The sequence below is a fragment of the Maniola hyperantus genome, chromosome 2 (genome assembly GCF_902806685.2).
Source record: "Maniola hyperantus chromosome 2, iAphHyp1.2, whole genome shotgun sequence".
NCBI classification, from domain to species: domain Eukaryota; kingdom Metazoa; phylum Arthropoda; class Insecta; order Lepidoptera; family Nymphalidae; genus Maniola; species Maniola hyperantus.
In genome coordinates this window covers 16828368-16849760 of record NC_048537.1, presented here as the reverse complement: position 1 = coordinate 16849760, position 21393 = coordinate 16828368, and the positions used below count along the sequence as shown (strand labels likewise).

Genomic DNA, 21393 nt, shown 5'->3' with positions numbered 1-21393 from the left:
TCTATGTTTGTCTTGGTTTTATGTGGTTTTATACGTAGTAGAACTTGCAAATTCTTTGGGTTTTTCAAGGTTTTATCCGTAAATCTGTCCTGTCAACTTTGACAAAGAAATCAGAATTTATTTGAACATGATTTGAACGGTCTTTTGAGTCTCTTTGGATATGCTTTGGATTATGATGCGTAAAATTTAACTCTTCACGCGCCATTTTAACTTTTTGTGGCACATTTCATATCAAAAGTACGATTTAACAATCATCAATTCTTCTGATTGGCTGAATATGTGCGACTCTTGTTGCAACAATGCATTGTAGCCAATAGTGAGCGAGCGTTAAACCAATCAGAGATGATTGCGATCGTGACATTGTAGCTGTCATTTTACCGCAATCGCGCAGCTTATTTTAAAGGTGAAATACTTTTGACATGACATTGACCCATAGAGTTAAAATGGCGCGTGAGGAGTATTTTTTTTTGGATGGCTACACGAATTTTTAATTTTTGAATCAATTTTGCTTTATTTTGTTTGCACATTTTGGTACTTTGTAGCCATTTTATACCTCGTATATATTTTTAGCCTTAGTTTGTTTGGTGGTGGTGGTAGAAGTAGAATGTCTGAGAAACTAGTGATCCAATGTCTGTTCGGCATGCAGTGTAGGGACTTTGTGATGATAGCGGCGGACCGGATGAACACTCAAAGCGTCCTGATTATGCAAGATGGTGATTATTTATATTCTACTAGCTGATAGATACCCGCGAGTTCGTCCGTGTAGATTTAGGTTTTAAATGTTGTATAGAAGCAGGCGTTAAGTACTTTGCGGAAGTCCATGATATAAGTACATGAACCATAAGCTTAATTTGCTATAATCCGCTTGAAACAGGTCAAATCTGTATGATTCAACATGCAGCATGCGAAATGCACCGCCCGCCCTCCCACTGCTAACCATGCAGGAAAAAGCAGCCACCAGGCAGCAATACGCACCACCAACACGCAGCACCACACAAATCCCAAAACTACTTTGGACTAGCTTATGCCCGCGACTTCATCCGCGTGGACACAAGACCGTTACACAAATTTAAAAACCCCTATTTTACCCCCAGGGGTTAAATAATAAAAAATCCTTTTTTAACGGATCCCTACGTCCATATAGCTATCTACATGCCCTGCCCGATCCGACCAGTAGTTGGAGCTGTGCGTGATAGATCAGTCAGTCAATAGAAGAAGAATAAAATACAAACTTTGCTTACATAGGGTAGGTGAAATAAAAATAGTTGATACGCTATTTTGAGGCTAAATGAAAAGCTTAAAAAGTAAAAAAAGATGCATAGGGGTACTAACAGTAGCATTAATAAACAATTAACATTTTCCGGTCTCTAACTATAGACCTAGGTAGTGATTATCATAATCTGTATCTTCTAAATATATAAACGAAAAGGTGGACTCACTGACCTATCAACGCACAGCTCAAACTACTGGACGGATAGACTAAATGCGAGAGCATACTTAATATAGGAGAGGCAAGCTTCACCGCCCAATTCCGGTTCCGGGTTATTTGCGTGCTAAATGCGAGAGCATACTTAATATAGGAGAGGCACGTTTCAGCCCCAAATTCAGGTTCCAGGTTATTCGCGTGCTAATTGCGAGAGCATACTTAATATATGAGAGTCACGTTTCAGCGCCAAATTCAGGTTCCGGGTTATTTGTGTGCTAAAATGCGAGAGCATACTTAATATAGGAGAGGCACGTTTCAGCCCCAAATTCAGGTTCCAGGCTATTGGCGTGCTAATTGCGAGAGCATACTTAATATAGGAGAGGCACGTTTCGGCGCCAAATTCAGGTTCCAGGTTATTCGCGGTGCTAATTGCGAGAGCATACTTAATATAGGAGAGGCACGTTTCGGCGCCAAATTCAGGTTCCAGGTCATTCGCGTGCTAATTGCGAGAGCATACTTAATATAGGAGAGGCACGTTTCGGCGCCAAATTCGGTTCCAGGTTATTCGCGTGCTAATTGCGAGAGCATACTTAATATAGGAGAGGCACGTTAGTAGTAGGTATTATTGGGGCATCTGGATCATAGGAGATCCATATGCCCCAATCTATTAGAATAGATGCCACAATCTATTAGAATAGATGCCACAATCTATTAGAATAGATAACATCATCTATTTGAATCGACGTAAATGAATAGGTGAAATTGAATAGATGAAATTTATCTATTCAAATAGAGCAAAATGTATTTCTTAAACATAAGTTTTAATAGAATACGACGCTTCTCAGCCATTGGAATAGATCCAATTCATCTATTCAAATAGATGTAAGTGGATAGGTATAAATATATGAATTGAATAGATGAAATTTACCTATTCACATTGAACAAACCGTATTTTAAAATCAATTAGGAATAGATCCAATTTATCTATTCAAATAGATGTAAATGAATAAGTATAATATAAATGAAATTGAATAGACGAAATTTACCTATTCACATTGATCAAAATGTATCTATTTGTTAACCCGCTTAATTAGGATGGATGAATTGAAAGGATAGGTAGGTAGGTGAAACGTAAGACTAAAACAAAATAATATAAATTTGAGTTCATTTATTAAAATATAAAGTTGAAATGATATATCACTTATCTGTTTAAATTTCAAGTAATTCCAAAATATCTATTAGAATAATAAAACACTAAAAGATGGAGTTTAGTTATTTATTTATTACAATTCACTTATTTAAATAGGTAGAATAAAACACAAGTAATCCAAATTTAAAATTAAATTTAATATTGTAAATTTTTTTTTATGAGATATTTTTACCTATATTTTGTTGAATTTGTGCTATTATTTCTTTGATTTTAATATAAAGATCGTCAAAAAGTCCACATGTGACTACGTGTTGCACTGAAACTTCTAGGTCAGTACAGATGTCTTTATTGTTTACATCAAATATCTCTATTTTCACAATTTTAGTTCCTCGCACAGGGACTTTGATATATGTATAGAGGTGATCATCGTTATTTCTTCTTTTCCTGCTTGATGGCTCAGACTGCACTCTTTCCACGAAGTTGAAGAGGCCCTCATTATCCTAGAAAAGTACTTGAGTTTAAAATCCATTACAATCGAAATCTATTATCTAAATAGTAGGAGTATTATAAAACATAGTCTTCTAAACTTCTTAGAGGATTTCAGTTTGTTAGTATTTATTAGGTTTCATAGATAAAAATAGAAAGAAAATTAAAAAACTTATACTTAATGTTAAAATTTATTATTTTACTTACTGAGGACATCGTGACACGTCCGTTGTGATGAAAGCGAATATTGAAGAAGTAGTAAATGTTTAAATAAGATTTAAAAAAATCGAATTATTGGAAAAACATGTATCACCGTAGAGAGCTTCAGGTACCTACTCATGTGACATCCTAAACGATCAATTGTTTGATATTTCGAAATTTCATTCCTAGTAATGTTCATGATAATGGCATGTATCTACATGTCCGTTTTATTGAACGTTTTACGAACTGATTTAATTAATGAATATTTTATTGACGAAACACCGGCTGCAAAGCTTGACTTGATTACAAATACATACCTATCTTAAAAATATTGATAAATAATTACAACAATTATAATAATATTATCAATCCGCGCTTGACCAGCGTGGTGGACTTCTTTAGTAGAGGCCAAACCATCTCACTCCGAAAGAGACCCGTGCTCTGTAGTGACCCAACGATGGGTTGATCATGATGATGATGATGATGATGATGATGATGATGATGATGAGGATGATATTATGAGTAGTTAGGTTTGACCATCGGTGGTAGACTTCTTTAATGGAGGTCAAAACCTTATCACTCTGAAAGGACACCCGTACTCGGTAGTGAGCCGACAGTGATGATGATGATGATGATGATGATGATGATATTATGAGAAGTTAGGTTTAACCAGCGTGGTAGACTTCTTTAGTAGAGGTCAAACCTTATCTCTCTGAAAGGACACCCTACTCGGTAGTGAGCCGACAGTGATGATGATGATGAGGATGATGATGATGATATTATGAGAAGTTAGGTTTGACCAGCGTGGTAGACTTCTTTATAGAGGTCAAAACCTTATCTCTCTGAAAGGACACCCGTGCTCGGTAGTGAGTCGAACGGTGGGTTGATCACGATGATTATGAATGATATTATGAGAAGTTAGGTTGGACCAGCGTGGTAGACTTCTTTAATAGAGGTCAAAACCTTATCACTCCGAAAGGACAACCCGTGCTCGGTAGTGAGCCGACGGTGGGTTGATCATGATGATGATATTATGAAAAGTTAGGTTTGACCAGCGTGGTAGACTTCTTTAGTAGAAGTCAAAACCTTATCACTCTAAAAAGAGACCCGTGCTCGGTAGTGAGCCGATGGTGGGTTGTTCATGATGATGATGATGATATTATGATAAGGTTAGGTTTGACCAGCGTGGTAGACTTCTTTAAAAGAGGTCAAAACCTTATCACTCTGAAAGGAGACCAGTGCTCGCTAGTGAGCCGACGCGGGTTGGGTTGACCATGATGATGATGATGATGATGATGATGATGATATTATGAGAAGTATGTTTGACCAGCGTGGTAGACTTCTTTAGTAGAGGTCAAAACCTTATCACTCTGAAAGGAGACCCGTGCTCGGTAGTGAGCCGACGGTGGGTTGATCATGATGACGATATTATGAAAGTTAGGTTTTGACCAGCGTGGTAGACTTCTTTAGTAGAGGTCAAAACCTTATCACCTGAAAGGAGACCCGTGCTCGGTAGTGAGGCCGACGGTGTAGGTAGGTGCAGTAGTCAATCGTATTAATATTCTATAATTGAACTTATTCTTTAATTTTAAGTGTTAAATTTGAATAACATTTTTATTCGAGAATATATTGCTGTGAAAGCTTGCTTTTATTAACACAATGCAATGCCACCCAACGCGATGATTTCGACAACCCCATTGTTCTTGTACGTATCCGTTTTACTAACTATATAAAATAATTTGTCCGCCCATTGATATTTTTAACCGATTAAGGCAAAGGAAGGGTTATGCTTTCAGCAGTGTATGTTGTTTGTATGTATTTGTATTAATGTATGTTCCAGCGTAGCGCCTAAACTATGGAGCTGATTTGAATAATGTGCTGACAGGCGATTCGTTATTATGATTCAGCTGACATTTTAGCTTCTTAATATATAAAAAGAAAAGGTGACTGACTGGCTGACTGACTGACTGACTGACTGACTGACTGACTGACTGACTGACTGACTGACTGACTGACTGATCTATCAATGCACGCTCAAACTACTAGTCGGATCGGGCTGAAATTGGCATGCAGATAGCTATTATGACGTAGCCATCCGTTAAGAAAGGATTTTGAAAATCAACCCCATCATACTGATGATGATGATGATGATGATGATGATGATGATGAATTGTGTTAGTTGTTAACCAAAAGCTAACCCATACTAAAAATATGACGAGGAAACCCGGCTGCAAACAATAATCTATATATCAAATAGAATTGTTATGGATAATAATTGTTGCATATGTCTGTTCATTGAATATTTGATCATACAAACCTTAAGTGGTATGTTTGAAAGAAGAACCAGAGGCGAGATGTTGTATGGCTTTACTGAATTTTACGCTGACGCGAAGATTTCGCCAATGGTTAGAGGAATTCCTTTATAGTAACTTTAATGTAAGTGTATATCCGTTTATTGAATATTTTTCAAACTAATTTGAAGGAAGAAACTTTAATTATGAACAACCAAACCCGGCTGAAAAACATAAGATACATGGAAATATTGTTATGTTAATAAATTGGTATTTATTTTTGTTAGTTGAACATTTACCATACAAACTTTACCAATGCGGCAGAAAAGAAAACCAGAGGCAAATCATAGTCTAAATTTAAAAATTATTCATATCTTAACTCTAACTTCGTTATTTCTTTCACCTTAAGTGTTAATTTGATTAGCATTTTTCACCTTAGGAAAATGCTTGTGATTGCTTTTTTTATTCACACATTTACATGTCTCCAGAACTATTTAAGTTTTCATAACACATGAGGATCATCTTATTCCCTCGCTACCAGTCTCATCGTGCAGAACTCCTCAAGTCAAGCAGTTCAGAAGTTTTTCCTGTGGCAAAATTAAAATGTAAGTACATACCTACGTTACTGCTATATTTTGTAAATAAATCATTGTACTCTGAATATGAACATTTTAATTACATATCATGTTTATCTTGTATATTGAAAGTACCTATAGCCCAAATAGTATATATAATTTTAATAGAAGTATTAAATAGAATATAGAAGTACTATATATTAATAGAATTATTTTATAGTGTAGTATATATTTTAATAGCCGTTCTTTTTAATAATAAGTAGTAACTTTATAGGTGTTTTGAATAAAAGGTAATGAAACGGAGGGGGAATATTTTCTTCTATTCATTACCTACCGATTATTCAAAAACATGTAAAGTTACTAATGTTCAATTCCATTAATTTTAAATTGTATTATTGTTTATGTTTTAAATTGTATATGTTGTAATTGTATATTGAAAGTACCTATAGCCCAAATAGTATATATAATTTTAATAGAAGTATTTTAATAGAATATAGAAGTACTATATATTTAATTGAATTATTTTATAGTAAAGTATATATTATAATAGACATACTTTTTAATAGTAAGTAAGTAACTTTATAGGTGATTTTAATAAAAGGTAATGAAACGGAGGAGGGAATATTTCTTCTATTCATTACCTACCGATTATTCAAAAGCGTGTAAGTTACTAATGTTCTATTCCATTTATTTTAAAAATTTAATAAATATAAAATTGTAGATTTCTTAGGATTTCTCGATTTCATTTTAATTCAGGTTTATTAAAATTAAAACTTCGATTCAATTGTTTTAATGATAGCATTTTTCTTTAATTTACAGGTCTGACAACGCTGATTTGCTGTTCCCTTCTCCGCGTGCCGAGAGCAGCGGATACCTCATCTTCATCCTCATCTCATAGTAAGAAGAAAAGGAGGCGAGAGACCGAACAAGCGAGTGCAATACTTCGAAAAAAAGCAGCAAAAATAACCGCTGTCGACTTGTTTGGCAGTGACTCCGAGGATGAAGGTGAAAAAATGCCGACAGCTCCCACTGCAAAACCGGTGCTAGCAAGTTATATCACACGGCGGGTGGCTAATGGGCACAGCAGACAATTAATTGAGTCGAAAAATGGGACTCATTATATCGAATTAAAAATTTATAACTGCAACGAAATTGAAAACACTCCACCAATGAATAGATGGCGCCAGGCTATTGTTACAGTTAAGAACAGAACTAATACTGATACAGAGCCTGGCGCCATCTATCCCAATTCATAGCGGCAGTTCGAAAAGGAATACAAGAAAAGCCCACCAAGCTTCGTGAATTCATATTTTTAAATATGAATTCACGAAGCTTGGTGGGCTCTCGGCATTAAGCATCATGATGCAGAGAGTTATTATATTTTATTTTAGATACATTTACGAGTTTGTACTAATAAAGGGTTGTAAAATCTGGCGTGCATTTTATATTCCTTCTTTTGTATTCCTTATATTCAATTGAAATAATTATAATTCCTTATCTTTTTTGTTATCAATTAAAATAATGTTTATGCTCTTTAATTTGTGTTTATTTCTTACAGCTACTACAACGAACATCGTTGAACCCACCACGTTGTGAATTCAAAGATAAGACAAAGATGGTTGAATGTGAGAAATGTAATATTTTAATACCTAAAAATAAAATTTCACATCATTTAAGAACAACAATTCATAAATCTAAATGTCTAGTTAGAACGGATATTTTCAATATCCGTTCTAACTAGACATTTAGATTTATGAATTGTTGTTCTTAAATGATGTGAAATTTTATTTTTAGGTATTAAAATATTACATTTCTCACATTCAACCATCTTTGTCTTATCTTTGAATTCACAACGTGGTGGTTCAACGATGTTCGTTGTAGTAGCTGTAAGAAATAAAACACAAATTAAAGAGCATAAAACATTATTTTAATTGAATAACAAAAAAGATAAGGAATTATAATTATTTCAATTGAATATAAAGGAATACAAAAGAAGGAATATAAAAATGCACGCCAGATTTTACAAACCCTTTATTAGTACAAACTCGTAAATGTATCTAAAATAAAATATAATAACTCTCTGCATCATGATGCTTAATGCCGAGAGCCCACCAAGCTTCGTGAATTCATATTTAAAAATATGAATTCACGAAGCTTGGTGGGCTTTTCTTGTATTCTTTTCGAACTGCCGCTATGAATTGGGATAGATGGCGCCAGGCTTCTGTATCAGTATTAGTTCTGTTCTTAACTGTAACAATAGCCTGACGCCATCTATTCATTGGTGGAGTGTTTTCAATTTCGTTGCAGTTATAAATTTTTAATTCGATATAATGAGTCCCATTTTTTCGACTCAATTAATTGTCTGCTGTGCCCATTAGCCACCCGCCGTGTGATATAACTTGCTAGCACCGGTTTTGCAGTGGGAGCTGTCGGCATTTTTTCACCTTCATCCTCGGAGTCACTGCCAAACAAGTCGACAGCGGTTATTTTTGCTGCTTTTTTCGAAGTATTTGCACTCGCTTGTTCGGTCTCTCGCCTCCTTTTCTTCTTACTATGAGATGAGGATGAAGATGAGGTATCGCTGCTCTCGGCACGCGGAGAAGGGAACAGCAAATCAGCGTTGTCAGACCTGTAATTAAAGAAAAATGCTATCATTAAAACAATTGAATCGAAGTTTTAATTTTAATAAACCTGAAATTAAAATGAAATCGAGAAATCCTAAGAAATCTACAATTTTATATTTATTAAATTTTTAAAATAAATGGAATAGAACATTAGTAACTTTACACGCTTTTGAATAATCGGTAGGTAATGAATAGAAGAAAATATTCCCTCCTCCGTTTCATTACCTTTTATTAAAATCACCTATAAAGTTACTTACTTACTATTAAAAAGTATGTCTATTATAATATATACTTTACTATAAAAATAATTCAATTAAATATATAGTACTTCTATATTCTATTAAAATACTTCTATTAAAATTATATATACTATTTGGGCTATAGGTACTTTCAATATACAATTACAACATATTACAATTTAAAACATAAACAATAATACAATTTAAAATTAATGGAATTGAACATTAGTAACTTTACATGTTTTTGAATAATCGGTAGGTAATGAATAGAAGAAAATATTCCCCCCTCCGTTTCATTACCTTTTATTCAAAACACCTATAAAGTTACTACTTATTATTAAAAAGAACGTCTATTAAAATATATACTACACTATAAAAATAATTCTATTAAATATATAGTACTTCTATATTCTATTTAAATACTTCTATTAAAATTATATATACTATTTGGGCTATAGGTACTTTCAATATACAAGATAAACATGATTATGTAATTAAAATGATGTCATATTCAGAGTACAATGATTTATTTACAAAATATAGCAGTAAACGTAGGTATGTACTTACATTTTAATTTTGCACAGGAAAAACTTCTGAACTGCTTGACTTGAGGAGTTCTGCACGATGAGACTGGTAGCGAGGGAATAAGATGATCCTCATGTGTTATGAAAACTTAAATAGTTCTGGAGACATGTAAATGTGTGAATAAAAAAAAGCATCACAAGCATTTTCCCTAAGGTGAAAAATGCTAATCAAATTTAACACTTAAGGTGAAAGAAATAACGAAGTTAGAGTTAAGATATGAATAATTTTTAAATTTAGACTATGATTTGCCTCTGGTTTTCTTTTCTGCCGCATTGGTAAAGTTTGTATGGTAAAATGTTCAACTAACAAAAATAAATACCAATTTATTAACATAACAATATTTCCATGTATCTTATGTTTTTCAGCCGGGTTTGGTTGTCATAATTAAAAGTTTCTTCCTTCAAATTAGTTTGAAAAATATTCAATAAACGGATATACACTTACATTAAAGTTACTCATAAAGGAATTCCTCTAACCCATTGGCGAAATCTTCGCGTCAGCGTAAAATTCAGTAAAGCCATACAACATCTCGCCTCTGGTTCTTCTTTCAAACATACCACTTAAGGTTTGTATGATCAAATATTCAATGAACAGACATATGCAACAATTATTATCCATAACAATTCTATTTGATATTATATTATTGTTTGCAGCCGGGTTTCCTCGTCATATTTTTAGTATGGTTAGCTTTGTTTAACAATAACACAATCATCATCATCATCATCATCATCATCATCATCATCAGTATGATGGGTTGATTTTCAAAAATCCTTTCTTAACGGATGGCTACGTCATAATAGCTATCTGCATGCCAAATTTCAGCCCGATCCGACTAGTAGTTTGAGCTGTGCATTGATAGATCAGTCAGTCAGTCAGTCAGTCAGTCAGTCAGTCAGTCAGTCAGTCAGTCAGTCAGTCAGTCAGCCAGTCAGTCACCTTTTCTTTTTATATATTAAGAAGCTAAAATGTCAGCTGAATCATAATAACGAATCGCCTGTCAGCACATTATTCAAATCAGCTCCATAGTTTAGGCGCTACGCTGGAACATACATTAATACAAATACATACAAACATACATACACTGCTGAAAGCATAACCCTTCCTTTGCCTTAATCGGTTAAAAATATTCAATGGGCGGACAAATTATTTTATATAGTTAGTAAAACGGATACGTACAAGAACAATGGGGTGTCGAAATCATCGCGTTGGGTGGCATTGCATTGTGTTAATAAAAGCAAGCTTTCACAGCAATATATCTCGAATAAAAAATGTTATTCAAATTTAACACTTAAAATTAAAGAAATAAGTTCAATTATAGAATATTAATACGATTGACTACTGCACCTACCTACACCGTCGGCTCACTACCGAGCACGGGTCTCCTTTCAGAGTGATAAGGTTTTGACCTCTACTAAAGAAGTCTACCACGCTGGTCAAACCTAACTTTCATAATATCGTCATCATGATCAACCCACCGTCGGCTCACTACCGAGCACGGGTCTCCTTTCAGAGTGATAAGGTTTTGACCTCTACTAAAGAAGTCTACCACGCTGGTCAAACATAACTTCTCATAATATCATCATCATCATCATCATCATCATCATCATGGTCAACCCACCCGCGTCGGCTCACTAGCGAGCACTGGTCTCCTTTCAGAGTGATAAGGTTTTGACCTCTTTTAAAGAAGTCTACCACGCTGGTCAAACCTAACTTTTCATAATATCATCATCATCATCATGAACAACCCACCATCGGCTCACTACCGAGCACGGGTCTCTTTTTAGAGTGATAAGGTTTTGACTTCTACTAAAGAAGTCTACCACGCTGGTCAAACCTAACTTTTCATAATATCATCATCATGATCAACCCACCGTCGGCTCACTACCGAGCACGGGTGTCCTTTCGGAGTGATAAGGTTTTGACCTCTATTAAAGAAGTCTACCACGCTGGTCAAACCTAACTTCTCATAATATCATCATCATCATCGTGATCAACCCACCGTCGACTCACTACCGAGCACGGGTGTCCTTTCAGAGAGATAAGGTTTTGACCTCTATTAAAGAAGTCTACCACGCTGGTCAAACCTAACTTCTCATAATATCATCATCATCATCATCATCATCATCATCACTGTCGGCTCACTACCGAGTACGGGTGTCCTTTCAGAGAGATAAGGTTTTGACCTCTACTAAAGAAGTCTACCACGCTGGTTAAACCTAACTTCTCATAATATCATCATCATCATCATCATCATCATCATCATCATCATCATCACTGTCGGCTCACTACCGAGTACGGGTGTCCTTTCAGAGTGATAAGGTTTTGACCTCCATTAAAGAAGTCTACCACGCTGGTCAAACCTAACTACTCATAATATCATCATCATCATCATCATCATCATCATCATCATCATCATCATCATGATCAACCCATCGTTGGGTCACTACAGAGCACGGGTCTCTTTCGGAGTGAGATGGTTTGGCCTCTACTAAAGAAGTCCACCACGCTGGTCAAGCGCGGATTGATAATATTATTATAATTGTTGTAATTATTTATCAATATTTTTAAGATAGGTATGTATTTGTAAATCAAGTCAAGCTTTGCAGCCGGGTTTCGTCAATAAAATATTCATTAATTAAATCAGTTCGTAAAACGTTCAATAAACGGACATGTAGATACATGCCCATTACTCATGAACATTACTAGGAATGAAATTTCGAAATATCAAACAATGATCGTTTAGGATGTCACATGAGTAGGTACCTGAAGCTCTCTACGGTGATACATGTTTTTCCAATAATTCGATTTTTTAAATCTTATTTAAACATTTACTACTTCTTCAATATTCGCTTTCATCACAACGGACGTGTCACGATGTCCTCAGTAAGTAAAATAATAAATTTTAACATTAAGTATAAGTTTTTTAATTTTCTTTCTATTTTTATCTATGAAACCTAATAAATACTAACAAACTGAAATCCTCTAAGAAGTTTAGAAGACTATGTTTTATAATACTCCTACTATTTAGATAATAGATTTCGATTGTAATGGATTTTAAACTCAAGTACTTTTCTAGGATAATGAGGGCCTCTTCAACTTCGTGGAAAGAGTGCAGTCTGAGCCATCAAGCAGGAAAAGAAGAAATAACGATGATCACCTCTATACATATATCAAAGTCCCTGTGCGAGGAACTAAAATTGTGAAAATAGAGATATTTGATGTAAACAATAAAGACATCTGTACTGACCTAGAAGTTTCAGTGCAACACGTAGTCACATGTGGACTTTTTGACGATCTTTATATTAAAATCAAAGAAATAATAGCACAAATTCAACAAAATATAGGTAAAAATATCTCATAAAAACAAATTTACAATATTAAATTTAAATTTAAATTTGGATTACTTGTGTTTTATTCTACCTATTTAAATAAGTGAATTGTAATAAATAAATAACTAAACTCCATCTTTTAGTGTTTTATTATTCTAATAGATATTTTGGAATTACTTGAAATTTAAACAGATAAGTGATATATCATTTCAAACTTTATATTTTAATAAATGAACTCAAATTTATATTATTTTGTTTTAGTCTTACGTTTCACCTACCTACCTATCCTTTCAAATTCATCCATCCTAATTAAGCGGGTTAACAAATAGATACATTTTGATCAATGTGAATAGGTAAATTTCGTCTATTCAATTTCATTTATATTATACTTATTCATTTACATCTATTTGAATAGATAAATTGGATCTATTCCTAATTGATTTTAAAATACGGTTTGTTCAATGTGAATAGGTAAATTTCATCTATTCAATTTCATATATTTATACCTATCCACTTACATCTATTTGAATAGATGAATTGGATCTATTCCAATGGATGAGAAGCGTCGTATTCTATTAAAACTTATGTTTAAGAAATACATTTTGCTCTATTTGAATAGATAAAATTTCATCTATTCAATTTCACCTATTCATTTACGTCGATTCAAATAGATGATGTTTATCTATTCTAATAGATTGTGGCATCTATTCTAATAGATTGTGGCATCTATTCTAATAGATTGGGGCATATGGATCTCCTATGATCCAGATGCCCCAATAATACCTACTACTAACGTGCCTCTCCTATATTAAGTATGCTCTCGCAATTAGCACGCGAATAACCTGGAACCTGAATTTGGCGCCGAAACGTGCCTCTCCTATATTAAGTATGCTCTCGCAATTAGCACGCGAATGACCTGGAACCTGAATTTGGCGCCGAAACGTGCCTCTCCTATATTAAGTATGCTCTCGCAATTAGCACGCGAATAACCTGGAACCTGAATTTGGCGCCGAAACGTGCCTCTCCTATATTAAGTATGCTCTCGCAATTAGCACGCCAATAGCCTGGAACCTGAATTTGGGGCTGAAACGTGCCTCTCCTATATTAAGTATGCTCTCGCATTTAGCACACAAATAACCCGGAACCTGAATTTGGCGCTGAAACGTGACTCTCATATATTAAGTATGCTCTCGCAATTAGCACGCGAATAACCTGGAACCTGAATTTGGGGCTGAAACGTGCCTCTCCTATATTAAGTATGCTCTCGCATTTAGCACGCAAATAACCCGGAACCGGAATTTGGCGGTGAAGCTTGCCTCTCCTATATTAAGTATGCTCTCGCATTTAGTCTATCCGTCCAGTAGTTTGAGCTGTGCGTTGATAGGTCAGTGAGTCACCTTTTCGTTTTATATATTTAGAAGATACAGATTATGATAATCACTATACCTAGTCTATAGTTAGAGACCGGAAAATGTTAATTGTTTATTAATGCTAATGTTAGTACCCCTATGCATCTTTTTTTACTTTTTAAGCTTTCATTTAGCCTCAAAATAGCGTATCAACTATTTTTATTTCACCTACCCCTATGTAAGCAAAGTTTTGTATTTTATTCTTCTTCTATTGACTGACTGATCTATCAACGCACAGCTCAAACTACTGGTCGGATCGGGCAGGGCATGTAGATAGCTATTATGACGTAGGGATCCGTTAAAAAAGGATTTTTTATTATTTAACCCCTGGGGGTAAAATAGGGGTTTTAAATTTGTGTAACGTGTCTTGTGTCCACGCGGATGAAGTCGCGGGCATAAGCTAGTCAAAGTAGTTTTGGGATTTGTGTGGTGCTGCGTGTTGGTGGTGCGTATTGCTTGCCTGGTGGCTGCTTTTTCCTGCATGGTTAGCAGTGGGAGGGCGGGCGGTGCATTTCGCATGCTGCATGTTGAATCATACAGATTTGACCTGTTTCAGCGGATTATAGCAAATTAAGCTTATGGTTCATTGTACTTATATCATGGACTTCCGCAAAGTACTTAACGCCTGCTTCTATACAACATTTAAAACCTAAATCTACACGGACGAACTCGCGGGTATCTATCAGCTAGTAGAATATAAATAATCACCATCTTGCATAATCAGGACGCTTTGAGTGTTCATCCGGTCCGCCGCTATCATCACAAAGTCCCTACACTGCATGCCGAACAGACATTGGATCACTAGTTTCTCAGACATTCTACTCTACCACCACCACCAAACAAACTAAAGGCTAAAAAATATATACGAGGTATAAAATGGCTACAAAGTACAAAATGTGCAAACAAAATAAAGCAAAATTGATTCAAAAATTAAAAATTCGTGTAGTCCATCCAAAAAAAATACTCCTCACGCGCCATTTTAACTCTATGGGTCAATGTCATGTCAAAAGTATTTCACCTTTAAAATAAGCTGCGCGATTGCGGTAAAATGACAGCTACAATGTCACGATCGCAATCATCTCTGATTGGTTAACGCTCGCTCACTATTGGCTACAATGCATTGTTGCAACAAGAGTCGCACATATTCAGCCAATCAGAAGAATTGAGATTGTTAAATCGTACTTTTGATATGAAATGTGCCACAAAAAGTTAAAATGGCGCGTGAAGAGTTAAATTTTACGCATCATAATCCAAAGCATATCCAAAGAGACTCAAAAGACCGTTCAAATCATGTTCAAATAAATTCTGATTTCTTTGTCAAAGTTGACAGGACAGATTTACGGATAAAACCTTGAATAAAACCCAAAGAATTTGCAAGTTCTACTACGTATAAAACCACATAAAACCAAGACAAACATAGACAAATATACCTACTTAGTACTTCTATTTCTTTGGACATTCACTTAGAAGGAAGGAAGACTTTATTTCGAAGGAAGAATTGATACTGAGTTACCTGCGCAAGACCGTGGCGTGTGGAAGTCCCTACAAGAGACCTATGTCCAGCAGTGGACGTCTATCGGTTGATGATCATGATGATGACTGAGTTACCTTTCATCCAGGGGACGGGCTGCTACGGATAGGCTACTTTTTGTCCTGGAATATCATAAGTTCCCACGGGATTTCCAAAAAGGTAAATCCACGCGGCATCAGCTAGTTATAATATAAAAATGAATCACTAAATGCGTTGCTCATCGCAAATCTCGAGAACAGCTGAACGGATTTCGCTAATTCTTTTTTTATAATATTCCTTGAAGTACGAGGATGGCTCTTACGGGAGAAAAATTTAATTCAACCTCCCCCTCCAGAGAATAGAGTTCGTTGCCTAAAGGCTTACCTAATCTTCAGAGTTCATACTTTTAAGATGTCTACATATTATACCTACCTACCTTGTTGCGACTTACCTTTCGACACAATCTCACTAACGTATGCGATGTCAATATTAGCTCTTGTTATCATTTTTAGGGTTCCGCACCTCAAAATTAAAAACCGAATCCTTATAGGATCACTTTGTAGTTTGTCTGTCAAGAAAACCTATAGGGTACTTCCCGTTGACCTAGAATCATGAAATTTGGCAGGTAGGTAGATCTTATCAGACAATCGGGGAAAAATCTGAAAACCGTGAATTTGTGGTTACATTACACAAAAAAAAAATTAAATTGTGGTCTTGAACTGATAATTTTAGTATTTTCAATTTTCAAAGTAAGATATCTATATTACCAAGTGGGATATAATATGAAAGGTCTTTACCTGTGCATTCTAAAACAGATTTTTATTTCTTTTTATGCATCATAGTTTTTGAATTATCGTGCAAAATGTCGAAAAAATACGACTGTAGTACGGAGCCCTCGTTGCGCGAGCCTGACTCGCACTTAGCCGGTTTTTCACGTTAAAACACCAGTCACCAGAGCCCACAAATTGATTTACCAACCTGCATACTGCGTAATACATTATGTCCCTTATGTCTTATGTAACAAGGGCTGTAATGGTATAAAAGGGTTGTTTTATAAGTTTTGTATTGTGCGGACTTCCGTACTTTAGCTTAATGAATAGAGGCCCTAATGGGCGACCAAGTTTCGTGTCCTGAAATACGGGACATAAATTCGTTTTCATGAAGAAAATTAGGTGATCGCAAAATTATTCAAGTTGCAATGCAAGCCTCATGTCAAGATAAGGTATCATCATCATCATCATCTCAGTTACACTCACTCACTAAAGCACGGGTCTTCTCTCAAATGAGAAGGGTTAAGACCAGGGTCCACCACGCTTGCTAATTGTAGATTGGCAAACTTCCCTGCAGGTTTCCTCTGGATTTTTTTCATCGTTAAAGCAAATGATATTTCACAATTCCTGAACGGCCAGCAAAGCCTTGGCGGTTCCTCTGGTGGTGCAAATGTTCATGGGCGGCGGTAATCACTTCACATCAGGTGACCCGCCCGCTCGTTTGCTCTCTATTTTCATTTTAAAACAAAAACTTTACTGTACCTACTACTAAAAAGGCTTGAACAAATTTCGTATGAATAGCTGATAAGGGATGATTTATGCTAACACGTGGCGGGTGCGAGCCGTCCCACCGAGGCGTGATGCGTCTGTGTCTCATCAACACGGACGCATCACGGTGAAGCATAAACTGCTTCATATAAAATTTTCGTGATGTTTTGAATCCGTGGTTCGTCCCCGCCTCGATGGCACGGTTCGCACCTTCCACGTTTTTAACCGACTTCAAAAAAAGGAGGAGCTTCTCAATTCGTCGGAATCTTTTTTTTTTTTTTTTTTTTTATGTATGTTCCCCGATAACTCGAAAACGCCTAGACCGATTTTGAAAATTCTTTTTTTGTTTGAAAGGGTATACTTCAAAGTTGGTCCCATTTCAATTTGGTGAAGATCTGATGAACATCTTCGAAGATGGATACTGGAACTCCTCAACGGATAAGAGTAAATTGCTCGCGATCAGTGTAATAGCTTAGTAAACAGTAGACTTTTAACCAGTCATAGCATAATTCCATGGGGCCACTAAAAATTGTGAAATAAAAAATTTTTACAAAAAAATAAAAACCGACTTCGATACACAAACACTAAAAATTGAAAAATAATTTAATTTATTACCGAATATATTATGTATACAAGAGTTGATATAGTTCCATAATAATATTTTTTGGTGCCGGTGCCAATTAGCTTCAGCTGCGCGAATCGTCTAGACTTCGAATTTTTATGAGACTCCACAATGGCACCTCATTGGCACCGACCCCAAAAAATATTATTATGGAACTATATTAACTCTTGTATACATAATATATTCGGTAATAAATTAAATTATTTTTCAATTTTTAGTGTTTGTGTAACGAAGTCGGTTTTTATTTTTTTTGTAAAAAAATTTTATAGCATAAAATATCACCCCTTACAATAACCGCTGAAATATGGAATATGCCTTACCGAAAATATGGTCACAGAGACACTGCAGATTTTCTAAATTGCGTGTAAAATGTGTAGGTTTACAGTTTACACGTTAATTAATGCAAATGTCCGTTGGTGTGTACTGTGTGGACACATGTGGTAACTGGGACAATGGGGTTGCGCATTGTTTAGTATATTCTATTCATTAGTACAATAAGTAGACATTACAACATAGTACTTATTACATTGTAACTTTAAACTTATATCCCGAATCGAACTCGGTTGGGCAGCGTTCAGGAAGCTTCGAGATGTCTTCTTGTCCAAAATTCCTCAGTGCTTGAAGACCAAAGTCTTCGAACAGTGCGTGTTGCCAGTGATGACATATGGATCCGAGACATGGTCGCTAACTATGGGCCTCATAAGAAAGCTCAAAGTCAGAGATGGAGAGAGCTATGCTTGGAGTTTCTTTACGTGATCAAATAAGAAATGAGGAGATCTGTAGGAGAACTAGAGTAACCGACATAGCTTAACGAGTTGTGAAGCTGAAATGGCAATGGGCAGGGCACATAGTTCGTACAACTGATAGACGTTAGGGTCCCAAGGACGCAGCGTTGGAAGACCCCCCACTAGGTGTGGAAGACGTCTATCGGTTGCTGATGAACTCATATACACCTCAGAAATCTTCACGCAAGTTCCAACGCCAACTCTACATAGACTCAACTGAAACAAGACTCAAACGAACGAACAATGCGCAATCGCATAGGTTTAGTAATTAACTTTTAATATAATTAATAATTATTAGTTGACCAACTTAAAATTATTATGAAATGAAATATTATTATAATCATTAAGCTGGATTGTAGCTGAAATGTAGACGATAATTTCTGTCGTTATAAAACCAAGATCTAAATTAAGGCGCTTATATAACTTCTGACAAGTGACATAATGAAATTAATTCGTAGGTGCCAAATAAGTAGGTGCAGTACGCGACAGGTCGAGATGGCAATCGGGGACGTAACGGCCCGCACACTCGCACAGCGCCCGCGCCAACCCGGTGCAGGATAGCGCAGGTGACGTGCGGGTGTGCGAGGCGTACCCCCGCCTTATACCCCGATTGCCATCTCGACCTGTCGCGTACCATTTAGGTATCGGATGTCTTTCACCGGTAGCTCTAGTGGGTAAAGTTGTTTTTCTCGTAAAAAACCGGACAAGTCCAATTTTTTCTTGGACAAGCACTGTTCCGTAATAAGAATTTCTTACTGTGAAATAAGAATTTTTTTAACAAAGTAGCTAGTTTTTGCGGGCGACTTCTTCGACTATAGAGCTTTTGAGGTAATTGCCTAAGAGCCAGCACGTGCCAGACCCTGGTTATTTTATAAAGCTGATTTTTTTTTGTAACTAAGAATGTTTTGTCGCTACTTTCCCAAGGTATCTCCATAAGGGTTTTCCACACTCGAGTAGATGCGGAACACTAAAAGTAATAAAAGTAAAATGCAAATAACAACGGTGCCAATCGTGCGAGACAACACGTCTTGTAATGTTATTCAACAATCCAAAATAGTAATACAAGAACTACAAATTACTGTAACAGTCGGTGAATTTAATTAATGCAAATTACGACACGAAATTTGGCACGCAGATAGCTATTATGACGTAGGCATCCGCTAAGAAAGGATTTTTGATAATTCAACCCCTAAGGGGGTGAAATAGGGGTGTGTAATTTGTGTAATCCACTCGGAAGAAGTCGCGAGCATAAGGCAGTGGTCCGACCGCCGACGATGAACGAGAAACGAGTAGAACTAGAAACTAAAGTTGTTGTGAACTAAAAACTAACGAGTTGGCGATCAGCGGGAAGCGAGTGTGTAGTTTCAATAATTTTGTCGCCGGGCTATAAGCGAGTGTGCAAGTGCGACGAGCGATTACTCGCGCCATTCGCCCGCGGTCGTTTAGTCCTGTGCAAACCTGCGCGCGCGTTACAGGTGTTCAAGCGAGCGAGCATCGCTGAACGAATATCGCTGAGCGTGTTTATTTTTGAAAGCTCGTCGCTCAGCGACAAGGCTAGTAAAGCGAGTCGTCGCCGGCAGTGTGAACAGTCAAAGAGCAACTTTTGATATATGCATCTCATTTATTGTGCGTTTCTTGAGAGAGAAAATCGCCGATAGTTAGTCGTTTTCTCGCCGGCGGCGGTCGGACCACTGCCTAAGCTAGTCAAGTAATAAGCACGTAGACTATTACGAAAGGATTTCCAATCTACCTATCCATTATCATCATCATGATCAACCCATCACCGGCTCACTACAGAGCGCGGGTCTCCGTCAGTGAGAAGGGTTTTGGCCATAGTCTACCACTGGCCATGCGCGGATTGGTAGACTTCACACACCTTTGAGAACATGGAGAACTCTCAGGCATGCAGGTTTCCTCACGATGTTTTCCTTCACCGTTAAAACAAGTGATATTTAATAAATTAAAACGCACATAACTCCGAAAAGTTAGAGGTGATCGATACGCCGACCTCCGATTAGAAGGCGGACGTCCTAACCATTAGGCTATCACAGCTATACCTATCTATAGCGAAAGCAAAAGGGCTTATACAAGTAGGTACTGAACTGTAATGTAAGATTATACAATCCGAAGTAACAAGTTCGCAACTGGCAGTCATCAGACTCGTTTGTGAAAGGTATTCGCACTTCGCATGGTAGATATGCATGACACCTCGAGTGTGACAAGTCAACATCTAAGATGGGAAGCTGAGTTCAATAATCGGCTTATAACAAGTTCAAAGATTCTACAAGCCTCAATAGCGCAACGGTTACAATTGCGGACTGAATTCTGAAAGGTCGGCAGTTCAAACCCCACCCTAATCCTAGCACAAGCTTTACGCTTAGTTGGAAAGGAAAGGTAAATATTAGCTAATATTCTTCTAATATCTCTATAAAAAAATTGTTTAGTAAGTAAGTCAATTTTAACATCCTAAAGGTATCTATTTTTTTTATTTATTTTTTATTCAGACACAAGTTAGCCCTTGACTGCAATCTCACCTGGTGGTAAGTGAGGATACAGTCTAAGATGATAGCGGGCTAACCTGGAAGGGGTCTGGCAGTTTTTATTAAACCCATACCCCTTTGGT

General features: G+C 36.3%; 2 protein-coding genes and 1 long non-coding RNA gene across 5 annotated transcripts in view; 1 reads left to right on the top strand and 2 right to left on the bottom strand.

Annotated features, from left to right (window-relative positions):
• Nucleotides 1-15136, bottom strand: part of LOC138404282 (proteasome subunit beta type-2-like) — a 22125-nt gene extending 6989 nt beyond the window's left edge. The window contains exon 1 of the mRNA XM_069507946.1: nucleotides 15024-15136. Within this exon, the coding sequence (XP_069364047.1) occupies nucleotides 15024-15132 (109 nt within the window). The 5' untranslated portion in view covers nucleotides 15133-15136. The remainder of the gene's footprint in view (nucleotides 1-15023) is intronic.
• The window catches only part of M7BP (Myosin-7a binding protein), a 148291-nt gene that overhangs the window by 12025 nt on the left and 114873 nt on the right, over nucleotides 1-21393 (top strand). The window lies entirely within an intron of this gene.
• LOC138403562 (uncharacterized) lies at nucleotides 7864-13678 on the bottom strand. Its single transcript, XR_011237821.1, has 3 exons — nucleotides 9560-13678; nucleotides 8574-8758; nucleotides 7864-8013 (listed from the first exon to the last, which is right to left on the bottom strand). It is a non-coding gene; the product is annotated as an uncharacterized lncRNA (long non-coding RNA).